This window comes from Paramormyrops kingsleyae, chromosome 3 (assembly GCF_048594095.1).
Source record: "Paramormyrops kingsleyae isolate MSU_618 chromosome 3, PKINGS_0.4, whole genome shotgun sequence".
Taxonomy (NCBI): domain Eukaryota; kingdom Metazoa; phylum Chordata; class Actinopteri; order Osteoglossiformes; family Mormyridae; genus Paramormyrops; species Paramormyrops kingsleyae.
Genome location: NC_132799.1, coordinates 36,716,008 through 36,737,751, shown reverse-complemented (window position 1 = coordinate 36,737,751; position 21,744 = coordinate 36,716,008). Strand labels below are relative to the sequence as shown.

At 43.5% G+C, this 21,744-nt stretch overlaps 2 protein-coding genes across 16 annotated transcripts in view; both read left to right on the top strand.

Moving 5' to 3' along the window:
- The window catches only part of celf2 (cugbp, Elav-like family member 2), a 110,043-nt gene extending 93,879 nt beyond the window's left edge, over positions 1 to 16,164 (top strand). For 3 of the 14 annotated variants that reach the window (XM_023802015.2, XM_023802006.2, XM_023802011.2), the window contains 6 exons: positions 1,185 to 1,319; positions 4,443 to 4,574; positions 7,438 to 7,635; positions 7,855 to 7,998; positions 9,239 to 9,410; positions 10,976 to 16,164. In XM_023802015.2, the coding sequence (XP_023657783.1) occupies positions 1,185 to 1,319; positions 4,443 to 4,574; positions 7,438 to 7,635; positions 7,855 to 7,998; positions 9,239 to 9,366 (737 nt within the window). In that variant the 3' untranslated portion in view covers positions 9,367 to 9,410; positions 10,976 to 16,164. The remainder of the gene's footprint in view (positions 1 to 1,184; positions 1,320 to 4,442; positions 4,575 to 7,437; positions 7,636 to 7,854; positions 7,999 to 9,238; positions 9,411 to 10,975) is intronic. The other 11 variants (XM_023802013.2, XM_023802007.2, XM_023802012.2 and 8 more) reach the window with 11 other exon arrangements.
- A 3,980-nt stretch (positions 16,165 to 20,144) lies between these two features.
- usp6nl (USP6 N-terminal like) overlaps positions 20,145 to 21,744 on the top strand; it is a 68,570-nt gene continuing 66,970 nt past the window's right edge. For both annotated transcript variants that reach the window (XM_072710226.1, XM_023801955.2), the window contains exon 1: positions 20,145 to 20,529. In XM_072710226.1, the coding sequence (XP_072566327.1) occupies positions 20,484 to 20,529 (46 nt within the window). In that variant the 5' untranslated portion in view covers positions 20,145 to 20,483. The remainder of the gene's footprint in view (positions 20,530 to 21,744) is intronic.

The following is a 21,744-nucleotide window of genomic DNA, read 5'->3' as shown; positions in this document are numbered from 1 at the left end:
TTTGTTCTTGGGAGGCAAAAAGACCGGACTTGTCAGTACCACAAGTACAATCTTTGCATTCTAGTTATTGCAAATCACCCCTTGATTGTATTCCCAAAACCGGTCCTTCTAGGTCAACTGTTGTTAAAAGCCCAGTTAACCTATGGTAGCAGTGCCATGATTTTTCCCCCCTGCTTTTGGCGGCACTGAGTATCACTTGTGCCCTCCCTTGGAATCCTTTTCCTGTCACTTTGAGATTTCCTCTGTAAGTGTCCGTGAAAATACCCTGTCCTGCTGCCAGCCCTGAAAAGCGCTGTCTTTCACTAACCCCCCCCCGACTGGGTAACGGAGCCCTGGAATGATGCCGTGTGGCGTGATGCTGCAGCCAGTTTCGGCTGTGCATCACCGTCAGAGTGCGGCAGTGTTCTGTGAGTCTTTGTTTCCTGTCTGCTGTTCGTGTGTTTGTGTTTTTTTCTGTGTGTATATGTATATATAAGAAGTATATATACATGGTATATACATGGTGGTGATATATACAGGAGTTGTGTTTCGATTAAGCTCTTCTCATCTGATTGTATGAGCACGCCCCCTGCTGACTTTTTATGACTATTCGGCATGGCCGCCATGCAGTTGGTCAGCCAACCCTTTAAAATACAGGCACGATAACGTTTGCCCCTCCCACAGGCCCGCCGTTCGGAATACCTGGGCTACCAATCCGTGCAGTAATAGGCTATTTGCCTAAATTAATCCCACCCACCGATGGATGCTCCATGGGCTAGACGGGGGCGGCGAACGCTCCACTCCGGGTGTGCAGAGCTATCTTGAGGGAGTGAACCCTGACATGTAGCACGGCACACGAAGTGGTGGCTTCAGAAACTGAAAGAAATTCCCATAATGTGGTGACACTGTCAAGGCCTTCCATATGTGAACGCTGCTGACATACACCGACACATAACCTTAGGCTCCGCAGGTGAATATTACTTTTATTTAAAGTACACCTAGTGGGTTGTTTGCAGCCCTGATCGCCATTGCCCTGGCAATCTCTCCAGGCCTCCTCCCCGTAGCTGTCAGACTTTCTTTGGATCTGCTGAGCAAAGACTGGGGACCCTTCCACTCCCCAACCCAGGCCGCAGGCGAGGCAGGCAGCGGCAGGAGACAGCGAGGTCCGATTTGATGAACCCTCCCTCTCTGGCTCCTCTCTTTAGGTATCAGTGCTCTGCAGTTGCAGAACCTGGCGGCCTTAGCTGCAGCCGCGGCGGCGGCCCAGAGCTCCGCCAGCCCCTCCAGTGCAAACCCCCTGTCCTCCAGCGGGGGCGCCCTCGGAGCGCTGGCCAGCCCAGGTAAACCCGCCCGCAGTGCGGAGTGGAGCAGAATCCCACCTTTGTCTCTGTATCCATCCCATTGTATGCAGTCAGATCGTCACCCACCACCAATTTTTTGTGATGCATATTTAGCTCTGACTGTAAGCGTTCGTTTTCGGCACAACAAGCTTGTTGTTGTGCAACATAGCTCATCATCTGGTCACCGGTCCATTTTGTCTTCATTCCGCATGTCTGCCTGTGTTGCGGTTGCATTTTTTCACCTTCTGGGGGAGGATGGGGAGTTTCCTTTGAATACTTGTCTGGAAACACGCAACCTGTTGTCCAGCAAGATACATTCTGACTGGGGCCATCAGTAGATGGGGTGTCAAGCTCTTGCGGGAAACTCACCCCAGACAGGCACCAGTAGCCAGCGCTGTATGGTCACTGTGTGCCTTACGTAGCTCAAACTGTGTGACACAAGAAGTTAAGTGTGTGGTTCATGTTGTACATCTACCTCCCAATCTCATCAACCACTCTATACATCTACCCGTCTGTCCCAATCTGCCTCTGGCAGTATTCCTGCCAAGCCATGCACCACTCTGACCATCCACCTCTCAATCTCAGACCTGCTTATTCTCAATGTCAGGTCATCTACCACTCTGACTATATAACTTGTCTGTCCTAATCTGAAAGGATACCTTCTTGTTCATTTACCACTTTGACCATCTATCTTAATCTTAGACCATCAGTCTCATACAATCTATCACTAAGTCTCACGCCATGTAACAGTCTGACCTAAGTCTCACCATGTAACTCTCTCAGACCGTCTACCACCCAGACCATCTACCTGTCTGTCCCAGTCTGCCTCTGGCAAAATACTTCTCAGGTCCCCTACCACTCTGACTGCCTGTCTGTCTCAATCTAACTTTGGCAGTATACCTTTCAGGTGATCTACCAGTTTGACCATCTACCTCTCAATCTTAGACTATCAATCTCACACCATCTGTCTCAATCTTAGATCCTCTACCATTCTGCCCATCTACCTCTCTCATACCATTTATGTTAGACCATCTGTTTCTTACCATCTGCCATTCTGACCATATACCTCTGTCTCAGACCATCTGTCTCTAACAATTTATGTCTACCATTGTAATCGTGTAGCTCACAGCATGTAGGACTGTGAAAATCTAGCTCTCAATCTCAGACCGTGTACAACTGTGAACATCTAGCTCTGAGTCAGACCATGTATCACTGAACATCTAGTTCTTAATCTCAAACTATTTAACACTCAGTCTTAGAGTATCTGTCTCTCAATCTCAGATCATCTTCCACTCCAATCATCTAACTCTTGATCTCATACCACCAATTTACCTTAGGGCACCTGATTCTGGCCTTCTACCTACCAGAGCTTTTCAGTTATTCCTGTTGCAATCACAAAGATCGTCCATTTACAGTGTTTATTGCCACTGCCCCCCCACCCCCCAAGTGCTCGCTCTTGTCGCTTCTCCTCCTCCTCTCTCATCTCCCTCCCTCCTGTTACACAACACCACCGGTTGATTAAGCCGACTGCTTGCTGTGGATGGGGGAAGTGACACGAGGAGTGTATGGGCATGGCTGAGAACCAGGCTGAGCATGCGCTAAGCATGGGCCTTTAATTTGCATGACAAAGCATGGGGAATCAGGTGGAGGGGCCACAAGGAGGCATGGTGAGGGGGGTGTCGCTGTGGGTGGGGTTATTAAAATTAAACAAATGGTGTGATTCTTTATTGTAGAATGAGTCTGTCCAAGAATGTGCATGTGGTGTGCGAGTGTGTGTGTGTCAGCTCATGTGGCTGTCTTGTGAGAAGTATGAATTGTTAAACGTCAGCTCCTCCAGTTTGAGATCAGAGAAGTAAGCTTAAGGCAGATTTAACTGCATGTGTGGGTACTAGCGGACCAGACTGCCATCACACTGTCCACGCCATGAAAGAAGGGCACGCAGCCATGCAGTCTCATTTGCCAGCCTACTTTTCTGTCTGCCTGCTTGCTTCCGTGCTCAGTGGCTGCTCCTAGGGACCAACAGGGCTGTTTCAAGGCTGGTCTTGTCACACAGTAACACGACAGGCTTTCCATGAAGGAGAATGTCCCTTGCGTTCCATCTCCTACACGGGCCAATTTCCGGTCCTTTCAGGTCTGTGAGGAGACTCTGTGAATGTTGCTTTAGAATCTGTGTGCAGAAAGACCAGTTTCTGCTGTTGCAAGATATCTACCAATCAAGTGCTGAGATTTTTGTCCCGCCTCCCATCACACACTTTCCAGTATTCACCCATGCCACAAATTACTGTTAGCTGTGAAATTTGATTGTCTTCCAGAAGTGTGTTTTTGTTTACACAGGTCCTGTAAACCGTCATTCACTGAAAAAGTTCTTTGCTTTCCAAATAAATATAGAAACCTGACTCTGAAGCCTCTGGGGAAGATTACAAATAGTCTTCAGTTTGCAGACAGCAATTAAACTGAATAAAATGGAACCACAAAGAAGGTGGACAGGATGTTCCACATCTGGATTATTCCATTAGCCTCTTTCACTCTACATTCAGACCAGATGTTAGCATATCGCTACCCAGAATACAAATGCCTGGGATAACATACTTCATGTGCAGCACCTCCTAATATGGTCATATTTTTTAAATATGAACTGTGGTCAGCACCTCCTAATGATTGAGCAAACTCATGGTGTCTTTACTGAAAATCGGAAGGCTGTTCCACTTGTTACTGGAGGCTACTTTAATCTGTCAGGGGCCTATGAGTTATTGGTTGAGGGTTGTGTATGTCCTCCAATCAGCACTTTGCTCTGCTAACTGGTGCCAGTTGATTGGCTGTTTGACTTAAAGCTGGAGTCAGTGGGGCTATGAGTCAGAAGAACGCATTTGGGAATCTCTTAATCCAGACACACAGACAGTCGTTTGGCACAAAATCAAGTTAACAGTTAACAGTTAAATCAAGGGTCGGTTTTTGGAAGAGGGGTTAAAACGCAGTTGTGATTTGTATTTGTTCCCCTACTTCTCATATGCTGGTGTGATTCCAGTAGAGTTACAGTGAGGACCTCTAGCCTTCTATTCCTAAATCTCTTGCATATCTCTGTCTGTCTGTCCTTCATTTCCCCCCCCCCCCCCCCCCCCCCAGCAGCAGGCACGACAGCCAACTCCAACGCTGGGGCGGCTATGAACTCGCTGACCTCGCTTGGCACCTTGCAGGGCCTTGCCGGTGCCACCGTGGGTCTCAACAACATTAATGCACTAGCAGGTACCGTCAACAGTGAGTATTCAATGTCCATCTGCCGCGGCCCTGCCCACATGCGTCATGTGACCCACACCCGTCATGTGACCCACACCCAGCCGTCGCCCCACATCCCCTACCCCTTGGTTCATAAACAGTAAGACCGCAATGTGCATTTCTGCTGTCCAGCCAGCCATCTTGCAGCTACTTATCCCACACAGGGTGACTGGAATTTCTAAAGCATAACCATCTTTATATAAAAGCCAGATTGTCTCTAGGGATAGATGTTTACTTTCAGATTTATAAAATGGATGCATTTCCATGTCACTGCCACTTTCCACTGTTCATGTCTCTATATATTAAGGCTGGGAGATAAAAATCAAGTGGGTGGTTAGCACTATCCCACCATCTCCATCCACAGCAAGTTACCCACAACCAGTTGGTTACCTACCTAGATAGACTAATCTTACTATTATCATTGTTATTAAAAGGATAAATATCATTCCATTGTAGGCTGTTTCTTGTCCAAAACAGACCATACTCCTTTGTATAGTGTTAGTGTAAAGGACCAGATATGGCTAATTGTCCCAGCTGTCTGCCTCAGGCAAGACTTTTAGATGTCTGACCATCAGTGCGGGGACCTCACGGCAGCCAGTTGACTGGTCCACCACACCAGATTGGTAGGCCTGATTTGTGCTGGTGCCCCCCTCCCCCACGACCCCCAGCCCTGCCACTGCGGTCTCTCTGGCGTCACCATCATTTTGCCAGGGCTGTTCGGTATCTGGCTTGGCTGTCAGCCACACCGTGCGTGAGCATGTGTGTGTGTGTGTGTCTGCTATGCATCACTCTGTAACCTGCGTCACCCTGCCGTTGACAAGCAAACAGCCCTGTCCCGTTATTTTTCTGAGTTCTTTTGTCCTACAAGTTTCATTTAAACACTGTGCATACCCATATCTCTGTGTTTACAGACCTACAGACAGACCTGGGACAGAGAAACTGTACACTAACCATATGTGAAATGGACACACCACCTGTTACCACGATTACAGGATAGTGTAGTCGTTAGTAGTCGCCATCTGGGTGATTACGGTAATCTTATTTGAGCAGCGCCATCGATCCGTCAGCGTTCACACCCTCTCGCGCTCCGCGCCCCCTCGCATCCATGGGTGTGCACCGGTCGATTTCCATCAGCCCAGCTAGCCCATGAATGGCCCGCTTGATTAATACATGCTTTTTCCAGTCTCTTGCGTGTAATTTGAGCTTGTCCGCTATGTGATTAAACCGAAAAGGTCGCAGCTACACCCGCCATAATTGCAAGGCCTTTCCCTGTTTGCGGTCTTTACCACCCCCCCCCCCCCCCACCCCCACCCAGAGCAAAGTGCAGTGTGGTCTAGTTGTGGTCCCTAGGTAGAGGCATTTTCAGAAACACACTGGTTTTCTACCGCCAAGTCTGACCTGCTGTAAATATTGCATCCAGCCAGCAGTGGAGGTGCTATTGGCTTGTCGATACCGGTGGTGTGGTGGTGAAGCTGAGTTCAGGACAGAGTGCTGTGGCTCATGCATGTGTGCAGCAAGGCTGCTTTCTGTGAGGTCCTCTCCTGTGTGCTGCATGGGCGCTCTCCATTCACCTCCAAGTCCCTCTGTGTATGTGTTTGCATGCAGTATGTGGGTTTTGGTACGTATGTGTATGTGTGTTTCTATGTATGTCTGTGTCTGAATGTGTTTCAGTGTGTGTTAAGTGCGTGTGCGTGTTTCTGTGTCCGTTTGTGTTTCTGTGCGTTTTGTAGGCCTGCACAATGTGCAATGTTAATATCAATATCACATGTTATGCACATGCAATTGTCACATCGCAATGACCAAGTTAGGTAGCCGGGTTTAGAGTTTCCACCCATCCTGTTTATTATAGAATTGTCCCCATATTGAAAAATAAAAGGTTGTGTCCTATTATGAACTGATATAGGACATCATTTGTCCCGTATTTCTGTATCCAGACCAAAATACAATTTAATCTGGACCGTACAATCAATCGTTGGCCAATGAGATTCGCTAGAACATTTTTATACTGCCATAGGAAACAAAACTTAGCAAGCTTTACAATTTTAAAGATCATTTTCAAGAGTATCTAAAATGTGTTATAAAAATCCATTTAAAGTTTACTACTGCTGTTTTTGCATGAGCTCTGCATGCGGTTATAATCATTCTCACTCACAGACAGTGTGATATGTTTGCGAGAAATTTAACAAGAATGATTCAGGATGAGAAACACAAACAATAATTGGTGATCAGTCTTCCACTGTATGGAAATATTTTGGATTCCATAGAGACGATACTAAGTAAAAGCAAATGATTTGTCGGCACTGCTTGCTTTGTTTTAGCACAACTCGCAGCAACAGCACCAACTTATTTGATTCTTTTGGTAGATAAGTTCTATTTGGCTGTAGTTCTCAATTTTTTAAAGTTTTATGAATATTGCAGTACTTATCGCAAAAAAAAAAATTCACATATCATGATGTGATTTTTTTTCCCCCAATATTGTGCAGGCCTAGTGTTTAGTGCATGTATTTCTGTGCTTTAGTGTGTGTGTACTACTTTGTGTGTTTAGAGTGTGTGTGTGTGTGTCTCTCTCTCTCTGTATGTTTTTATATGTGTTTAACCATGAGTATGTGGATTTAGTTTGCGTATGTTTCTTTGTGTTTGTGTGTTTTAAGTTTGTGTCTCATTACTTGTGTGTGTGGTTTCTCTGTGTTTCAGTGCGCATGTTTGTTTCTTCTGTATTTCTGTTTCAGTGAGACCATGTTTTGTGTGTGTGTGTGTGTGTGTGTGTGTGTGTGTGTAACACCTGAGGAGACGCGCTGATCAATAAGGTCGATCTTCTTTCTTTATTGTTGGGTTTTATGTAAAGTTGCTCAAATGCTCTCAGGTATGGCGGCCCTGAACGGTGGCCTGGGTGCCGCAGCGCTCACCAATGGCACAGCCGCCTCCGTGGACGCCCTGAGCCAGGCCTACTCAGGGATCCAGCAGTACGCCGCTGCCGCCCTGCCCACGCTCTACAGCCAGTCGCTGCTGCAGCAGCAGGGTGCTGCCGGCAGCCAGAAGGAGGGTGAGTCACCCGAGCCATGAAACAAAACAAAAACAAGTTCCATAAGTGTCCCCCCGCTTACTGCTTCCCCTCCCTCCCTCCATCCTACTCTTTCTGTATTTTCTCTTCCGGTCCCCTCCAATGACCACCTGTTGCAGCCTCTCGCTCCTTCTGGCACCCCCCTGTTGGGAGCCAACTCACACCATATTACATGTTATATCTCCTTCCTCCATCTTTTAGGTCCAGAAGGTGCCAACCTCTTTATCTATCACCTTCCCCAAGAATTCGGGGACCAGGACATCCTGCAGATGTTCATGCCTTTCGGAAACGTGGTCTCCGCTAAAGTCTTCATCGACAAACAGACCAACCTGAGCAAGTGCTTCGGTGCGTAGTCCCCGTTCTGCACTACATGCGATCAGTACATCCATGTCTCAGCCGTGCCATTCTTGTGTCTCTGTGATCACAGGTAATGTCACAGTTTAATGTAGTCAGCAATAATATTACATGTACTCTGGTCTGTACCTTGACCAGCTACCTGGTATGTGGCTGCTCTGATTGGTAATTTCAAGCTTTCAAAACAAAGGCAGGTGGTTGTGTGCTATACACTAATATTATGCACAGGCTGGAAAATCAAGAAGTATGCAGTACAGGGTTTGGCTCACATTGAGTCTGTCCCAAGAAGTATAGGGGCCGAAATGCCAGTAAATCATGGGACTAGCACACACAAGCAGATGCTTTTACAGATGCTAATTCAGTCAAACTGTTTGTCTTTGGGCTGACCGGAATAAATCGGTGTCAACAGTGGGATAACATGCAAAATGCATAGGAATCAAACCTTTTAGCCTACCGAGCCAAAGTAACACCTTTAGAGATGTGACTGTAAAATAAAATGTGTCAATGACAAAACAGTAAAACAAGAAGTTCCATGACACTCTTGCTGCATACTGTTACAACCATATCTCCAGGCTGATAACAGCAGCATCTTTACAACATACCAGTGTTGTGGGTAATGTCTGACAGTGCATTCTTTCATCTGTTATACTACAAGCAGCTGTATGGATCAGATGTTGTCTCATGAGTTTGATCAGAATATTTCAATTACCATGGATGCTCTCTTTATATTCCACCTCTTGTTTCCCATAATTCCAGCCAGTTAGCAACTCTATTTGTCTAAGACAGCACGCATAAGCCACGGTTGTCACAAGTGCTCATTCATATAGCTGGACTGGTTTACAGGAGTAGTGGAGGTTAAGTATGAGAGAGGGAGATTCTCCTGGGTCCTCAGCTTGATAGATTTTTGATCCAAGCCCAGGTCCATCTCAGGTTACTATGTGTGAAATTTTAAAAGGGAATAGGACACTCCTTAGGTGTGGGAGATAGCTGGGATGCCTCATAAATCAAATTACGCTGTCAGAATAGATGAGGTTGTACCTAAATTTGGTAGAAAAGGAGACCCAAGAACCTGAAAAACGGGACATGTCCAAGAATAAAAGGTGCTTGGTAAACTGTACCCATTGTTTCTTTTATTGTCTCTATAATTCACCCAAACCTCAGTCAGCATCTCTCCTTTTCTGCCATGCTCAGCTTAGCCACACGCCCTCTGTCCCTTTATCACCCCGTATAGGCTTTGTGAGTTACGACAATCCGGTGTCGGCGCAGGCCGCCATCCAGGCCATGAACGGCTTCCAAATCGGCATGAAGCGGCTGAAGGTGCAGCTGAAGCGCTCCAAGAATGACAGCAAACCGTACTGATCTTAGCACTAGCCCCTTAGCGCCCCCATGTTAGCACTGCTAGGGTAAGTGCGCGACGAGCCGCGGCTGGGGGGGGGAGGGGGGGTCATGGGGAGGGGCATGGGTGGGAGAGGGGTGGATACTGTGCAGCAACGATTCACCACCAGAGGGAGACACTGTCTCATTTATTTTTGAGCTGTCATTGGGATTGATATGATTTTTCTTATTTTTCACATGACCGCTTCCATTCCCGCATTTTTGATTTTTTAAAATTATATATATATAAATATATATATTGTTTTTAACCTGCGCCTTGAAACAGATACGTAGCTATTACTGGTAGCTTCTGAGTTGTCTGAACGTTTTTTTTTCCCCCAACTGTTTACTGCTACTTAAATTTTGTTGCACCAAACAGACGGAAAATCCACGATGTCTGTCTCCACAAACATGACACCCAATGGACACGTCTGAAATCGGTGTAGACAAAAAGACACACTTTAACCCCGACCCTAGGGCCAGCCTGAAAATCCTGACACTGCTCTTACTTGGCTGGCCTCAGGGTGTTAAAGGGTTAACGTGGTGCCCTGTCAAAGTCAGCAGTAACAGAAGCCCAAATATGTTACCCGATAAATGTGCCAACCGTTAACTTATGTATGCTAGGAATATTTTTATTTAACAAAATTTAACGAAAAAGAACTATTCATTACTTGGTCAGATCACATTGGTCTTTGTTTGAATGCGATATTGTGTAGAACATTTAAAAATAATATATATACATCTTAAATCCGTCTATTGCTACAAAACAAATAGTGTTACGGGGTGGAAACTGAAAATACTTGACGTTTCTTGAAAGATAAAAAAAAATTACAGTACGGAAAGCCACAGGCCTGTAAATTTTATTTGTAAAAAAAGCAGTTCTATTTTTATACAAAAATTTTTACTGCCTCAGAAAACAAACTTTATTTATTGCCTTTTAATTTATTGGGGTACCTGTAGAGCAGAACTCACGGGCGTCGATAAGCTTGTGAAATAGTCTTATTGAAAGCCCAGAGAACATGGAGCCCTCGCTCATCACACATGTGACTGCCGCTCTCCAGAGCCGCTCGGAGGTCACGCCTCCCCGCCCTGCTCTGTATTTTCTTTCCTTCTCTTCCACCACCCCACCCTACCCCATCCCCTCCATCGGTAGTGGTTCTTCAGCTGTCCGGACTCCCATCGTCCCATTCCGTTCCGTCCGTCCGTTTGTTCGTTCGCAAAACCTATCAGTGGCTCTTTTTCCCTTCAAACGAAAATGCCATCCATCCCCATGCCTCTGTTATTTTTCTATTTTTACTTTTTTTTCGGAGGCTTGTTCAAGATGGATCGCTTAGGGTGCTAAGCGTGCTTGTGTGTGTGTATCGAGCGAGCGTGTGCGTGTCCGGTATACATGTGAGGTTAGCCTCTGGCTGCGTGTACGTGTGTTTGTTGTTGTTGTTTTAAATGCAAATTCTAATGTGAATCCTAGCTTTCTGTGATAACCTGGTGATTTGCATTGCTGTTTTGTTTCTTGTGGCCATGATCTGAAATGATGTAGTCTTGCGGCTCTGGCCCCCTGTGTGTAACTCTGTCCTCTCCCTTGTTTTCTCCCTAGAACATCTTCATTCCTGTTAGCTCATCGTTTGCCTAGCATGTCTCCGTGGCGTCCAAAAAAAAAAAAACTCAAACGTCTCATCGTCCAGTCATTGTTTTTCCTGATGTCTTTCTGAGCTCACCTGATCATAACCTGGTCTCCTTCTATTGACCTATTGACCTTTGAACCTAGCTTGACTTTTTGGATTTTTTTTCTCTTTTTTTTTGCATGTGACCTCATTTTGAGCTTTTGAACATTGGAAAAAGGGGAGGGCTGGGGAGGGAAAAAGAAAAAAAACAAATCAATGTGAAAGCGTATCTGTATTCATACATCAGAAGTTTTAGAAACAAAATCAGAAAAAATAGTTTAAAAACAAAACCTGTGGCAAATATTTCTTGGTTGTTCTTTTCCTCTCAGTTTTTGATTTTTTTTAATTTTATTATTATTATTTTTTTCCTTTCTTTTCATGATGGTAAACTTGAAAGTACAATACAGGGATTGACATTAGGTAAAGCTGCTGGCACCACTAGCAATATGAGGCCAGGAGTTACCCATGTCAGTTTCTAGGAAAAATAGACTACTTCCGAACAGTTTTTTAAGAAAAACTGTCTGATTAATATTAGGATCTCTCAGAGCTCTGTAACAGTTTTTACATTTTTCAGGCAGTGTAAAGTTTTTTGATAAGGCCATTTGAAGTGGCTTACTTTCTGATTTAAATCTATATACAAAACCACTTTTTTCTAGAGTAGTTTAAGGTAAAAAAAAATAATAATAATAATTAAAAAAAAGATTTGCCCTGTTTGGGGGGAAAATGCTACCTACTTGTCACCTTTTGCTGAACTGATTCACAGTTAGACAATCCGTGGTTAAATGCACATGAAATTACCTATATTTTATACTGTTTAAATGTATAGAGAAAAAAGAGAAAACAAGTGTAACCTTCGTTTACGTCGGTGCTTTTTGTGGATTTAAGTTGTGGTAACTTCACAGGTCCAAGAGTCTTACGTGTTCCATGTTTTTGAAGACAAGACTAAAAATCGGTTTACTTGAACAATATACTAAGCCTTTCATATTATTGTTATGATTATCATTTTTTTCTTTCTACCAGTCCCTTTTTGCAAAATCTCTTATTGGGTAAATTAGCTATTTGAAATTCAAAAAAAAAAAAAAAAACAGAAAAAAAACAAACCAACAAAAAAAACCGTGTCAGCTTGTGAAGCATCGATGTCATTTTTTTTTTCCTTTCTATTGTGGAAAACAATTTGTAGATGTTTTGTTGTTCAGCAAAATGTGATTTCTTTTCTTATAAAGAAAAAAGCAACATCAGTGGAATTCTGTGCCAAATTCCAGAGGTACTTCCTACATAGAGCTTCAGTGTATTTCGTGTGAACTTATTTGATAACATGGGTATTTTATTACTTCTGTGTTTTGTATGGATCCCTCATATTTAAAGATATAGATTTAAAAAAAGTTTAACTTGCTATTCTGTGGTCTTGTTGCCTGAAAAGTGTTCATGTTTTTTGCTTTTTATTTGTAATGATGTACAAAGTGCCCATGTTTCACAAACGCAAGCACACACACGCACGCACGCACACACACGCAGCTCATGGTCTTCTGGTTTTTCTTTTCAATTGTGGGACCCCTGAAGGTGAGACCCTCCTCAGCCAGCCTTTACCCCTCACTTCCCATGATCCCCCTTACTTCCTCTGTCTCTCACTCACACACCATCTCACAAGGCCTTGGCATGCGGTTGGTTGACCTGCTAGGCTAAAGTGCCAAAATCAAAGCCTTACTTCAAGAGTCTCCTCTTTCTGTCTCCATACTATTAGATCAGTACAGAATCAGTGGCTATGGTTGCCTCTGTTAGTTGGTGACTGGGTTCTTCTTTGTTTACATCCCTGGGGCATGGCACCATAACTCTAGGAATGTTCTAGCTTTAGAGAAGCAGGCCTAGGTCCAGACACTCAACATGCATGACTCGCGTGCCCTTTGCTTAAAATCACGCCAGCAAACCAAGGTTCAGGAGTTCAGAAACCTACCAGACCCCTCTAAGCACACCTAAGAGTATTAACCAGAAACAGTCATCTCCATGTCTTTCTATGATGAAATGCAAATGTTGAGAGACTGTCAATATTAATGTGGAAGTACCTCATTGGTCTGGGACACAAATAATTTTATTTTTTAATGAAACCTGGCAGATGTAAATAAGATGTTATTGTCAAACACAAACGTTACGTTATCAATCTGACAGCCTAAACAGTTTACTCATGCCAAAGTTATTTGTTTACTTGTATAACAGTCTAAAAGTTTACAAGGCACAGGATGACAATCCTGTTGGTTTTTGCAGTGTTGCAATATGTTCTGCACAAACAGATACACACACATACACACGCAGAGGCACACACACCACACAGTCCCTGCCTTGTAGAGACGCGTTTACCGTCGGCAAACCGTGACACCATTTTTTAACGAAACTCACCCACCGCCTTAACTGAAGGGCTGATGTACCTACCAGTGTTTCACACTCGTCTGCCTGTCTCACGCGTCAAAGAGGCTCTTCCTCAGTGATCCCACCCTCAGTGTGCTGGTTGTTGTTCAAATGTAGCCGTAACATTTCTCCTGGGACCACAACTAGGTAAATTTTCATTATTCTGGCTTTTACTGCAGGACATAAGTATTTTTTAAAGCTCCAGAAGCGTTTCCCTTTTGTTTTATTAGTATTAGGATAGTATGAGTGCATAATAGTATTATTACTACTACTATTGCTATATCAGACATCCCACCTCTCCCGGAAGTTCGAGGAGTCTCCCGCAAAGATAACAGCAGATCTGTGACACCCTGGAATGATGCGGGAATGGCGGCGGTTTAAATATGAATTATATTATTAAATTACCGGCGTTAGACGTTTCACCACCTCAGGTGTGGCCCACAATGTCCGCAAATCGTATCTACCCTCTAGCGCTCTTTCCCGCCAAAACGCTCTGCCACTGGAAGTGAGGGATCTCCGCGTGCACATGAATATTTTTTCGCGTTAGTGTGACCACACCTTTAATGCCGGCATATTGTCTAGACATTATAGCGGTATTCAGTATTTTGAAAATCGAAACTATTTCGGTATTTCCAGAAAAGACTTGCCCAGCGCTTGGGAGGTATTTTCGCACGAACAGATTTTTGGACGAAAATGCCACTGTGTATGGTATTACCGTAATATCGCCGAGCCTACCGAGGACCCTCCTCGCGGTTGTCCCTCATCTGCCTCACTGACATTAATATGCCAAAGGTGGGATGTCTGCTATAACAACAACAATTCAAATAATTTATAATTATTTTGTGCATTATTATTATTGACTCTATCATCTACCTATTATAGTAGTACTAATATAGTACAGATGGTAGCATTAACATACTTGTGCTCTTACAGTGATTATTTACTTAAGCTTAATTTTAGATTTTAATAACTTTGAAGAGTATTATGAACAATTGGAAATTTTGTACTGGGAGCCTAGGTTAATTAAAACACGTGTAAGCCAAGACCAAAAACTGATCATTAAGAGGAGAAGATCCCGCGAAGTGCAGGTTGCTCCGCGAAATGCAACCAGGAGAAACTGACGTGAGTTACCTGACGTGACGTGAGTAGTCAAACTTATAGCTTAATAGCTTTTCAAATTGTAAAGACGTCTTAGTGGCATGTCGCTTTCGGCGAATTGCAGGGTTTTCCGCCAGTCTGCTGCATTGCATGTGTGCCCCCTCTCTGCTTGGGTATGGGGGTACAGGCGCCATCGTTTGCCTTTCCCCTAAAAGACTTCCCGCAGTCTTGCCCACATCCCGAGGGACTTTCGAGATTCTTTCCAACAAGGAACGCATTTGCACTCTTCTTTTTCTACAAATTCGGTATAACTGTTTTTGTCTAATCTGTGTATCTGTAATTTATCTGGTTATTAAAACTGTAAATAGCCTACATTTGCAAATGGAAAATTATTGCATGTATAGCACACACACAAACCTGCTTACTTTCAGGTCACCGATTTCACACACTTGTTAATTCACCCGCACATCGGCTCACAGACGCAAACTGCATTGTAGTAAATCTCAGAGCACAATCCTTGTACGGGAACCGTATCTCCGGCTGTCGGTGTTTCGAATCAGGACAAGTCAGTGGCAAGATAGGTCGTCCGTGTTAAATGTTAAAAAGCACAATATTTACTGGCTTACTGTGGAGTCTCTCACCTCAGGGGGGTTTTTACATCAAGCTTGTAGGATCTGAATTTTGTGTCACTGTTTGTTTTTTAATTTTATTTTTTCCTTTATAATTATCTTAAGTGCTATTTAATGACAACGGAATAAAAGCTGTAGTTTCTTTGCATTTCTGGTTTATAATGTCAACATTTTGAGACAAAAATATGTATGTGGTTTCTCTCCTGTGACGTAAGAGCTTGTTGTCTGTGGATTAATATCATTTACTTTATTATTAAGGGTTTGAGTAGTTTTAAGTATTGTCTTGAGAAAAGCCAAAGTCAATGCATTACAGTGGAATATGTCGGTGTGATTTATGTTTGTTTAACAACACTTCAAACTCTGTCATTGGATGGGATTTTAAAAGTACAAAAAAGCAGGATTTCCTATTTCTACAAACAGATTGTACTTATGCATTTTGTAACAGTGGAACTTTTTATACGGAGATTAAAGGAACAAAAAAAATTGGAAAATTGTCTGGCCTCGTCGTGTGGCCGGACCGTGACTGGTTCTCGAGTTTGATTTCTAGCTGGCATGAAGAAAGTTGGGTTTTGATATAAGATTTTCTAGAAGAACTTTGGCTTGATTTCTTTGATCTGTTCTTTTTCCCCTCACCTTTTATTTTGGTTTCTGAAAAGGGGCGGAGAGAGCTGGTTTTCTTTTGACTCATACATAATAATGAAGTTTGTCAATACAGAAGCGGTAAGTTTCATTTAATGTATTGTGCCGTTTACACGATAAAAAAAGATTAGGATTAGACGTATTTAGTCACATTCAGTGGATAAATGTATTAGTTTAACAATGAGAAACAAATTAGAGATTTTTTGCTTTTAGCTGTTTAGACTTTTCTGGTTCTTCTGTCTTTCGCTGTGAACTTAACTGTGTAGCTGGAACAGTCAGACTTATTTTTGTAAACGTATGTTCTTGTGTGATGCAGTTTTTTGCTTCTGTCTCCAATATTAAACCATTTTTCCTAATACTTGTCTCTCTTTGCGTGTTGTGTTGTTCTGGTGCTTGTCCGTGTTGTTGTAATAACATTCCCGCGACCTCCAGTGTCTTCTCGTTCTTCTCCCGTTTCTACTGTCGTTTTCCTCTTTTTCACTTTTTATTTATAAGCTACAGTCGATTCCATCCCAGTGAATGCTCATTCAGTGTCGTATCACGAAACACAGGGAATATACATATGTGACACCTATGCATATTCCTGTGTAATTCACCTTGTGAGCAAATGAAAGAGAGAAAAAAGAAACTCACAAGCATGATGTTTTTTTTTCTTTTCTTTTCTTTTCGCCGTGCCGCCAAACCGCAACTTCGCAATTGCATTGTCAAACGGCCGTGGAGAGAATATAAGTGCTAAAAAAAAAGATGCAGTCTCCAGATCGCTGCTGTAATTAAGACACCATTGGAGTTAGTAGTGAAAGGTAACGCCGCCGGCGAGAGGAGGATCACGTGACGACCTCTCGGGCCGGCCGGCGGAGACCCAAGGGATGTAGCACTTCTCTCCCTGATGAGCGATCGTCCCTCATCAGGAGTCGACTGTACCGTGTCGTCTTTTTTCCTCCTTTTTTTTGTGCCGACACTCTAGCCGTGATTTCCTTTGTCTCTCATCCCTGTCCTGGGTCACTTCTGTGCTGTGTGCCTGTCCTACTGCATCCCCCGGTAGTAATCTCGGTGGCCGCGAGGCTGCCGTAGGAATAAGACGAGTAGATCAGCGGACAGTGTGAATTTAATTAAAGGGAGCGGTCAAACGTGGCACGGCCGGCGGTAACATAGGTATATAGGAAAACGACGAAATTACCGGCAACGTGCATTTTCCCCGCCTTTAAATCTTTCTCTCTCCAAATAGGCCTAGTTTTATTTTTATTATTTATAGGGCGCCAGAGGCTGAAGGCTGCAGTGTAGGCCTATTTGGGGCGTTAGGAAGGGGCGTGAAACTTATGTTAAATTTAGGATGGAAATATGAATTTTAAATAGTATGGTTTGTCCAGTTATAGGTCCATCTAAAGAGAGGAGGAGTTGCCACATCTGTATACAGTAGATTACCAATAGTTTGCACTCTGATGACAGTATAAACAGTGTTGGTTTAGTGTCAGATTGAAGTGTACGCACATTTCCTTACAGTAATCTTCACTGGCCCCTGCTGTTTTGTTGATATATACATTTTATTTTGTGATTTTATTTATCTATTGCCCGATTTCGTATCTATTTGGATCGGGGAAACTCGCCTGCTCACGATCAGACAAATTGGAGCATTTAGAATTCGTTATACTGACTGTTCTCTTAGTAGTTCAATAACAAAAAGGTCCAGAATAATTATCTCTATTTTCACTGGGCCTAGGCTAGCTATATAATGAGTCCACAGCAGTCAATGAACAATGTTGCCAAGTCTGCCTCTTATAAGCGACTTTGGGCTTTTGTTCTGAAGTCGCTAATAATTCCATTGAGTTGCAGGATGCAATTTTTGTGCTTGTTCTTATTTTAAGTTTGTGGTTTTCATCATTAATGAAACAATTGACAGACAGCTGACTGGCTAACCTGCATAAAATAGCTTAAAATTAAACGACATAATGCCATCAAATGCTGCCTTTTGTTTAGGCTATGTGTAACTATGCTTCGGTAGTAATTTCCCCCTGATATCAATAAAGTTGATCTTAGCCATAATCTTATTTAATTTTGCATACTGTCATAACTGTCCATAGATAATGGATGGTATTTTGAACACCATTTATTTGCCGGGTGGTGGGGGGTCTTCACAATATATATATTTTTTTAAGTTACTCTATCATTGCCTCTCCTGATTCACACAACAGTTCACTGGTTTCCTTGCTGGCTAGTTTCAGCCATTTTGGCTAGCTCAGTTAATTTAATCAGTTAATCACTTCATTTAAATTTGAGTGGTTATGGGTTTATTAAGACTTCTTGTTATGCAGATATATCACATAATTTTGCATTCTCTCACCAATAATTTCTTTGTGTTTGATATCGGAGTTCAGTATCCAATAATGTGTGTAAAACGTGCTACAAATGACCATATTTAGTTATTTACTGTCACAGTAACAAAAGAAAATGATAAATTAAAACGTTACAACAATGCCTCCAGTTACGTTTGTTTGCATGTTACATGTACAAGGAACACGCATAATATGGAAAACACAGGACAAACTCTGTTCCATGTGGTCGTGTATATTGGGCTTATTGTTCAGTTTGATTTCACCATCTTACTTTGCACAGTGGGCTTATTTTGGGCTTGTTTTCAGAGCTGAGGTTACTTGTTTGGCTAGTGAAACTTAACACTGGGAATAAAACCTCAAAGGGCGGGGCAGCTAAAACCTGATGTACCACCTGTATTGGATTTAACGAGAAGTGTCAGAAATTCAAGATTATTCCTGCATTGTGCATAAAGGGATGTGGTAAGTAATAAATAATTCCTTGTGACTAATTTAGCTGTTTGTTTTAGTGTTAAATCCTGCACCTCAACACTTGAAGACACTTACACCTGCAGTGTAATTGCACCAAATGAGACAGGCAGCAGCCAATTCGCACTTTAGTGTCGGATTCACTGCCCAGTCGTCGATAAGCAGAGTACGCAACAAGCGCTGACCTTGCAGTTCCCAAAAACATGTCCTTTCGCGTGTAGCATGTATAAATACTCAGGATGACCTCTTTGTTCACAGCATGAGATGGCTTGTCAAGAACTTGGTTGCCGTGCGTGTGCATCTCGCTGCATGGTGCCATGCGAAATAAAGTGCGAGAAATTTTTATATAATACATAACAAAATCAAGCGCGCGTACTTTCGCCAACAAAACCGAGACAAGTGGGTAAGTGGCACAGAACCACGTGATCTCACAAGCCGCCGCTTGTCAAGGTCATGGTTTCACCACTTCGTCAGACACTGCTCACTAAAATCTGGCTCAAGCAAGGTAATGAAAGTCTTTTAAAACCATCAACGAACTGATTTCAAAAATGAGTCACCGTGATTCAGACCTCAGAACCCAAATACAATGATTTTCCAAACTAAGATACATACTTTGGCCATGGCTAGCATATTTGAATCAAACCGAGAAAATCCGTCTCGTAATTAATAACATGATTTGGCTAATGTCGCCGTTCTTGAATCCTTTGAAGGAGACCCCCGCAAATGGTGTAATGTTATCAACACCGCGACAGCAGGCCCTGCTCCTTTACTTTCCTCACCGCAGTCATTGCTGAACCCGTTGATTAAATCAGCTCGGCGGTCCCGATGGAGAGGTGTATCGGCATCAAGGGAAGGAGGGGTGGGCCAGCGGTCCGCCACAGGGCACTCTCCGCTCCCGTGCTGCGTCTACGGTGGACGGACAGCCCGCCTGGCAGAGCTTGCTGCTTTTAATTAAAGTTCCCCGAAGAGCTCTTAACACCCGGAGGGGGAGTTCTAGGAATGGGCACGCACTTGCCACTTTGACTTAATTGTTGCACGTAGTTCATTGCTAGCTTAATTCCGAATTCTCTCAGCACAAGTCCCCCGGAAGATGCTCCTTAGAGTGACCATTAGCACAGAATCAACTAGACTGTTCATTTGGCCCAAAGCTCGTTCTTCCTCTTCACCGGACTCCAATGTCATCTCTTTTTTGAAGTTTTTATTTATCATACTACTGCACATGATGTAGGGTGGAACCGGCATTTTTATTGGTGATAGACAATTGATTCGAAAGGACAAAAGACTAGACTCGTCTTCTCCCTCCCAGTACATAATAAATGACTTCAGGCCACCGAGGCTGGGTCCTCCCAGATGCATCCTGAGACTGACTTTCAAACTAATAAAAGAAACATCATCCATGACAGCTGCTGTCACTGGCCCCTCACCAGAGGTCCTTCTGGAGCCGGTCACAGATCTGAGCTCTCATTTTCTTTCATTTCTTCCACCACTTACCCCCCCCCCCCCCCCCAATCACTGATTGCCCTCCCCCCATCCTGTTGTCCTCCCTCTAGGCCAGCTGTCTTGATGTCTGCAGCCTTGTCCTTCAGTTCCTGCTGGTGAAAAAGGGTGGGAGGGGGCTTGGTCACAGTACACGGAAATGACCACGAGCATCCTTCCTGAGCAGCTCCCTGTAACACCTGGATCAGCAGAGCATGGGCTTGAAGATGAGCCGATTGAACCACTGTTCACCCAGAACAACCGGTGCTCACAGCTTTACTGCACCGTTTGTTTGTGAGTGAAAGCATCCCTGTCCTCTCCTCCCGTTTGCCATCAGCACTAATCCAGCACAGGTTCATGATGAGCCAGGAGTGTATTCCAAAAAAACCACAGCATGGGACATAATGGATGAGATGCCAGTTAATTACAAGGCACAACAAACACACACAGGTACGTATGTTGGTACATTGTTATAAACAAAAGTATTTGCTAAAAAAATTCACACAACCACACTCAAGAGACACCAGGTTCTCTAGTCTGCATGTGTTTGAGTTATAGGTGGAAATCCCTGTGCAAACACAGCTATTTTTAAATGTGTTGGATGATTACAGTATGATAGCAGTCATCATCTGGATAAGTGTAGTGCCTATGGATACGTATATTCTTTTCATTGCACTAATGGCACGAATGTGTCAGATTCTATCACTATCAAATATGGCTCCAGCTCTAAGTGTGTGGCGTTTGCATCTTCTACCCAGGGTCCATCTTCTCCACTTAGCCCAGAGACATGGGTTCAGGTGAAATTCAAATCAAGTTGCGACCAGAGTGTGGGAGTCGGCAGACTGGTGTTCCGTCCACACCGTATCTCACCCCTGCCGTTACAGAAAATGCAAAGGCCGTGATATTTAAAACGGCTACGTCATGCAGAAAGAGTCCCACATGTTAGATGGCAGGAATTTTGGAGAGTAGGACTTCTGAACTCTGTGGATGTATGCTGGCAGGTAAAATGCGAAAAGGGCACAAAATCACCACAGTAGTTAGTGGTGCCACCCTGTTGGCCTCTGGAGGTTATAAATAGATTTGACTTGGAGGAGTGTTGGAGGGGTATAACTGCTGGTGTAACACAATGACAATCAACATGAATATCCCAGAGGGAACCTTTATTTTTTAGCCTGATTGGTAGATGACAGCTCTGTTGTCTGAGTGAGTCAAGTGCTTGTTTGGCATGAGAGGGGTAATGACACCATAGTCGCTGTTGCCATAGAGCTGATGAATTGATTCTGATTGTGGTCTTCAGGTGCTGGAGGCAGGGTGGGGCAGGGAGCAGGGTGGTAGGAGGTCAGATTTCCCTTTAAGCATCGCTGTTTAACATGCATCTTATTTATGAAGATTTTTTTTATTCATGCCAGCCTCTGAATTGAAGAACTGCATCACCTATATTAATAATATTATAAATGATAACACATATTCACATGATAGTTCACAGAGCAGCTAAAAATATATGCAAACAAACCTTTAGGTGTAAAAGAGAATATTTTGATGATTCTCACTATTTATCCCCTTTAATAATTGGAATTTCAGTAGTGTAATACAACAAATTATCCGTATTTCTCTTTGGAAGATTGATCTGACCGCAGCATGCCTCTTTTGGCTAAAATTATTTTT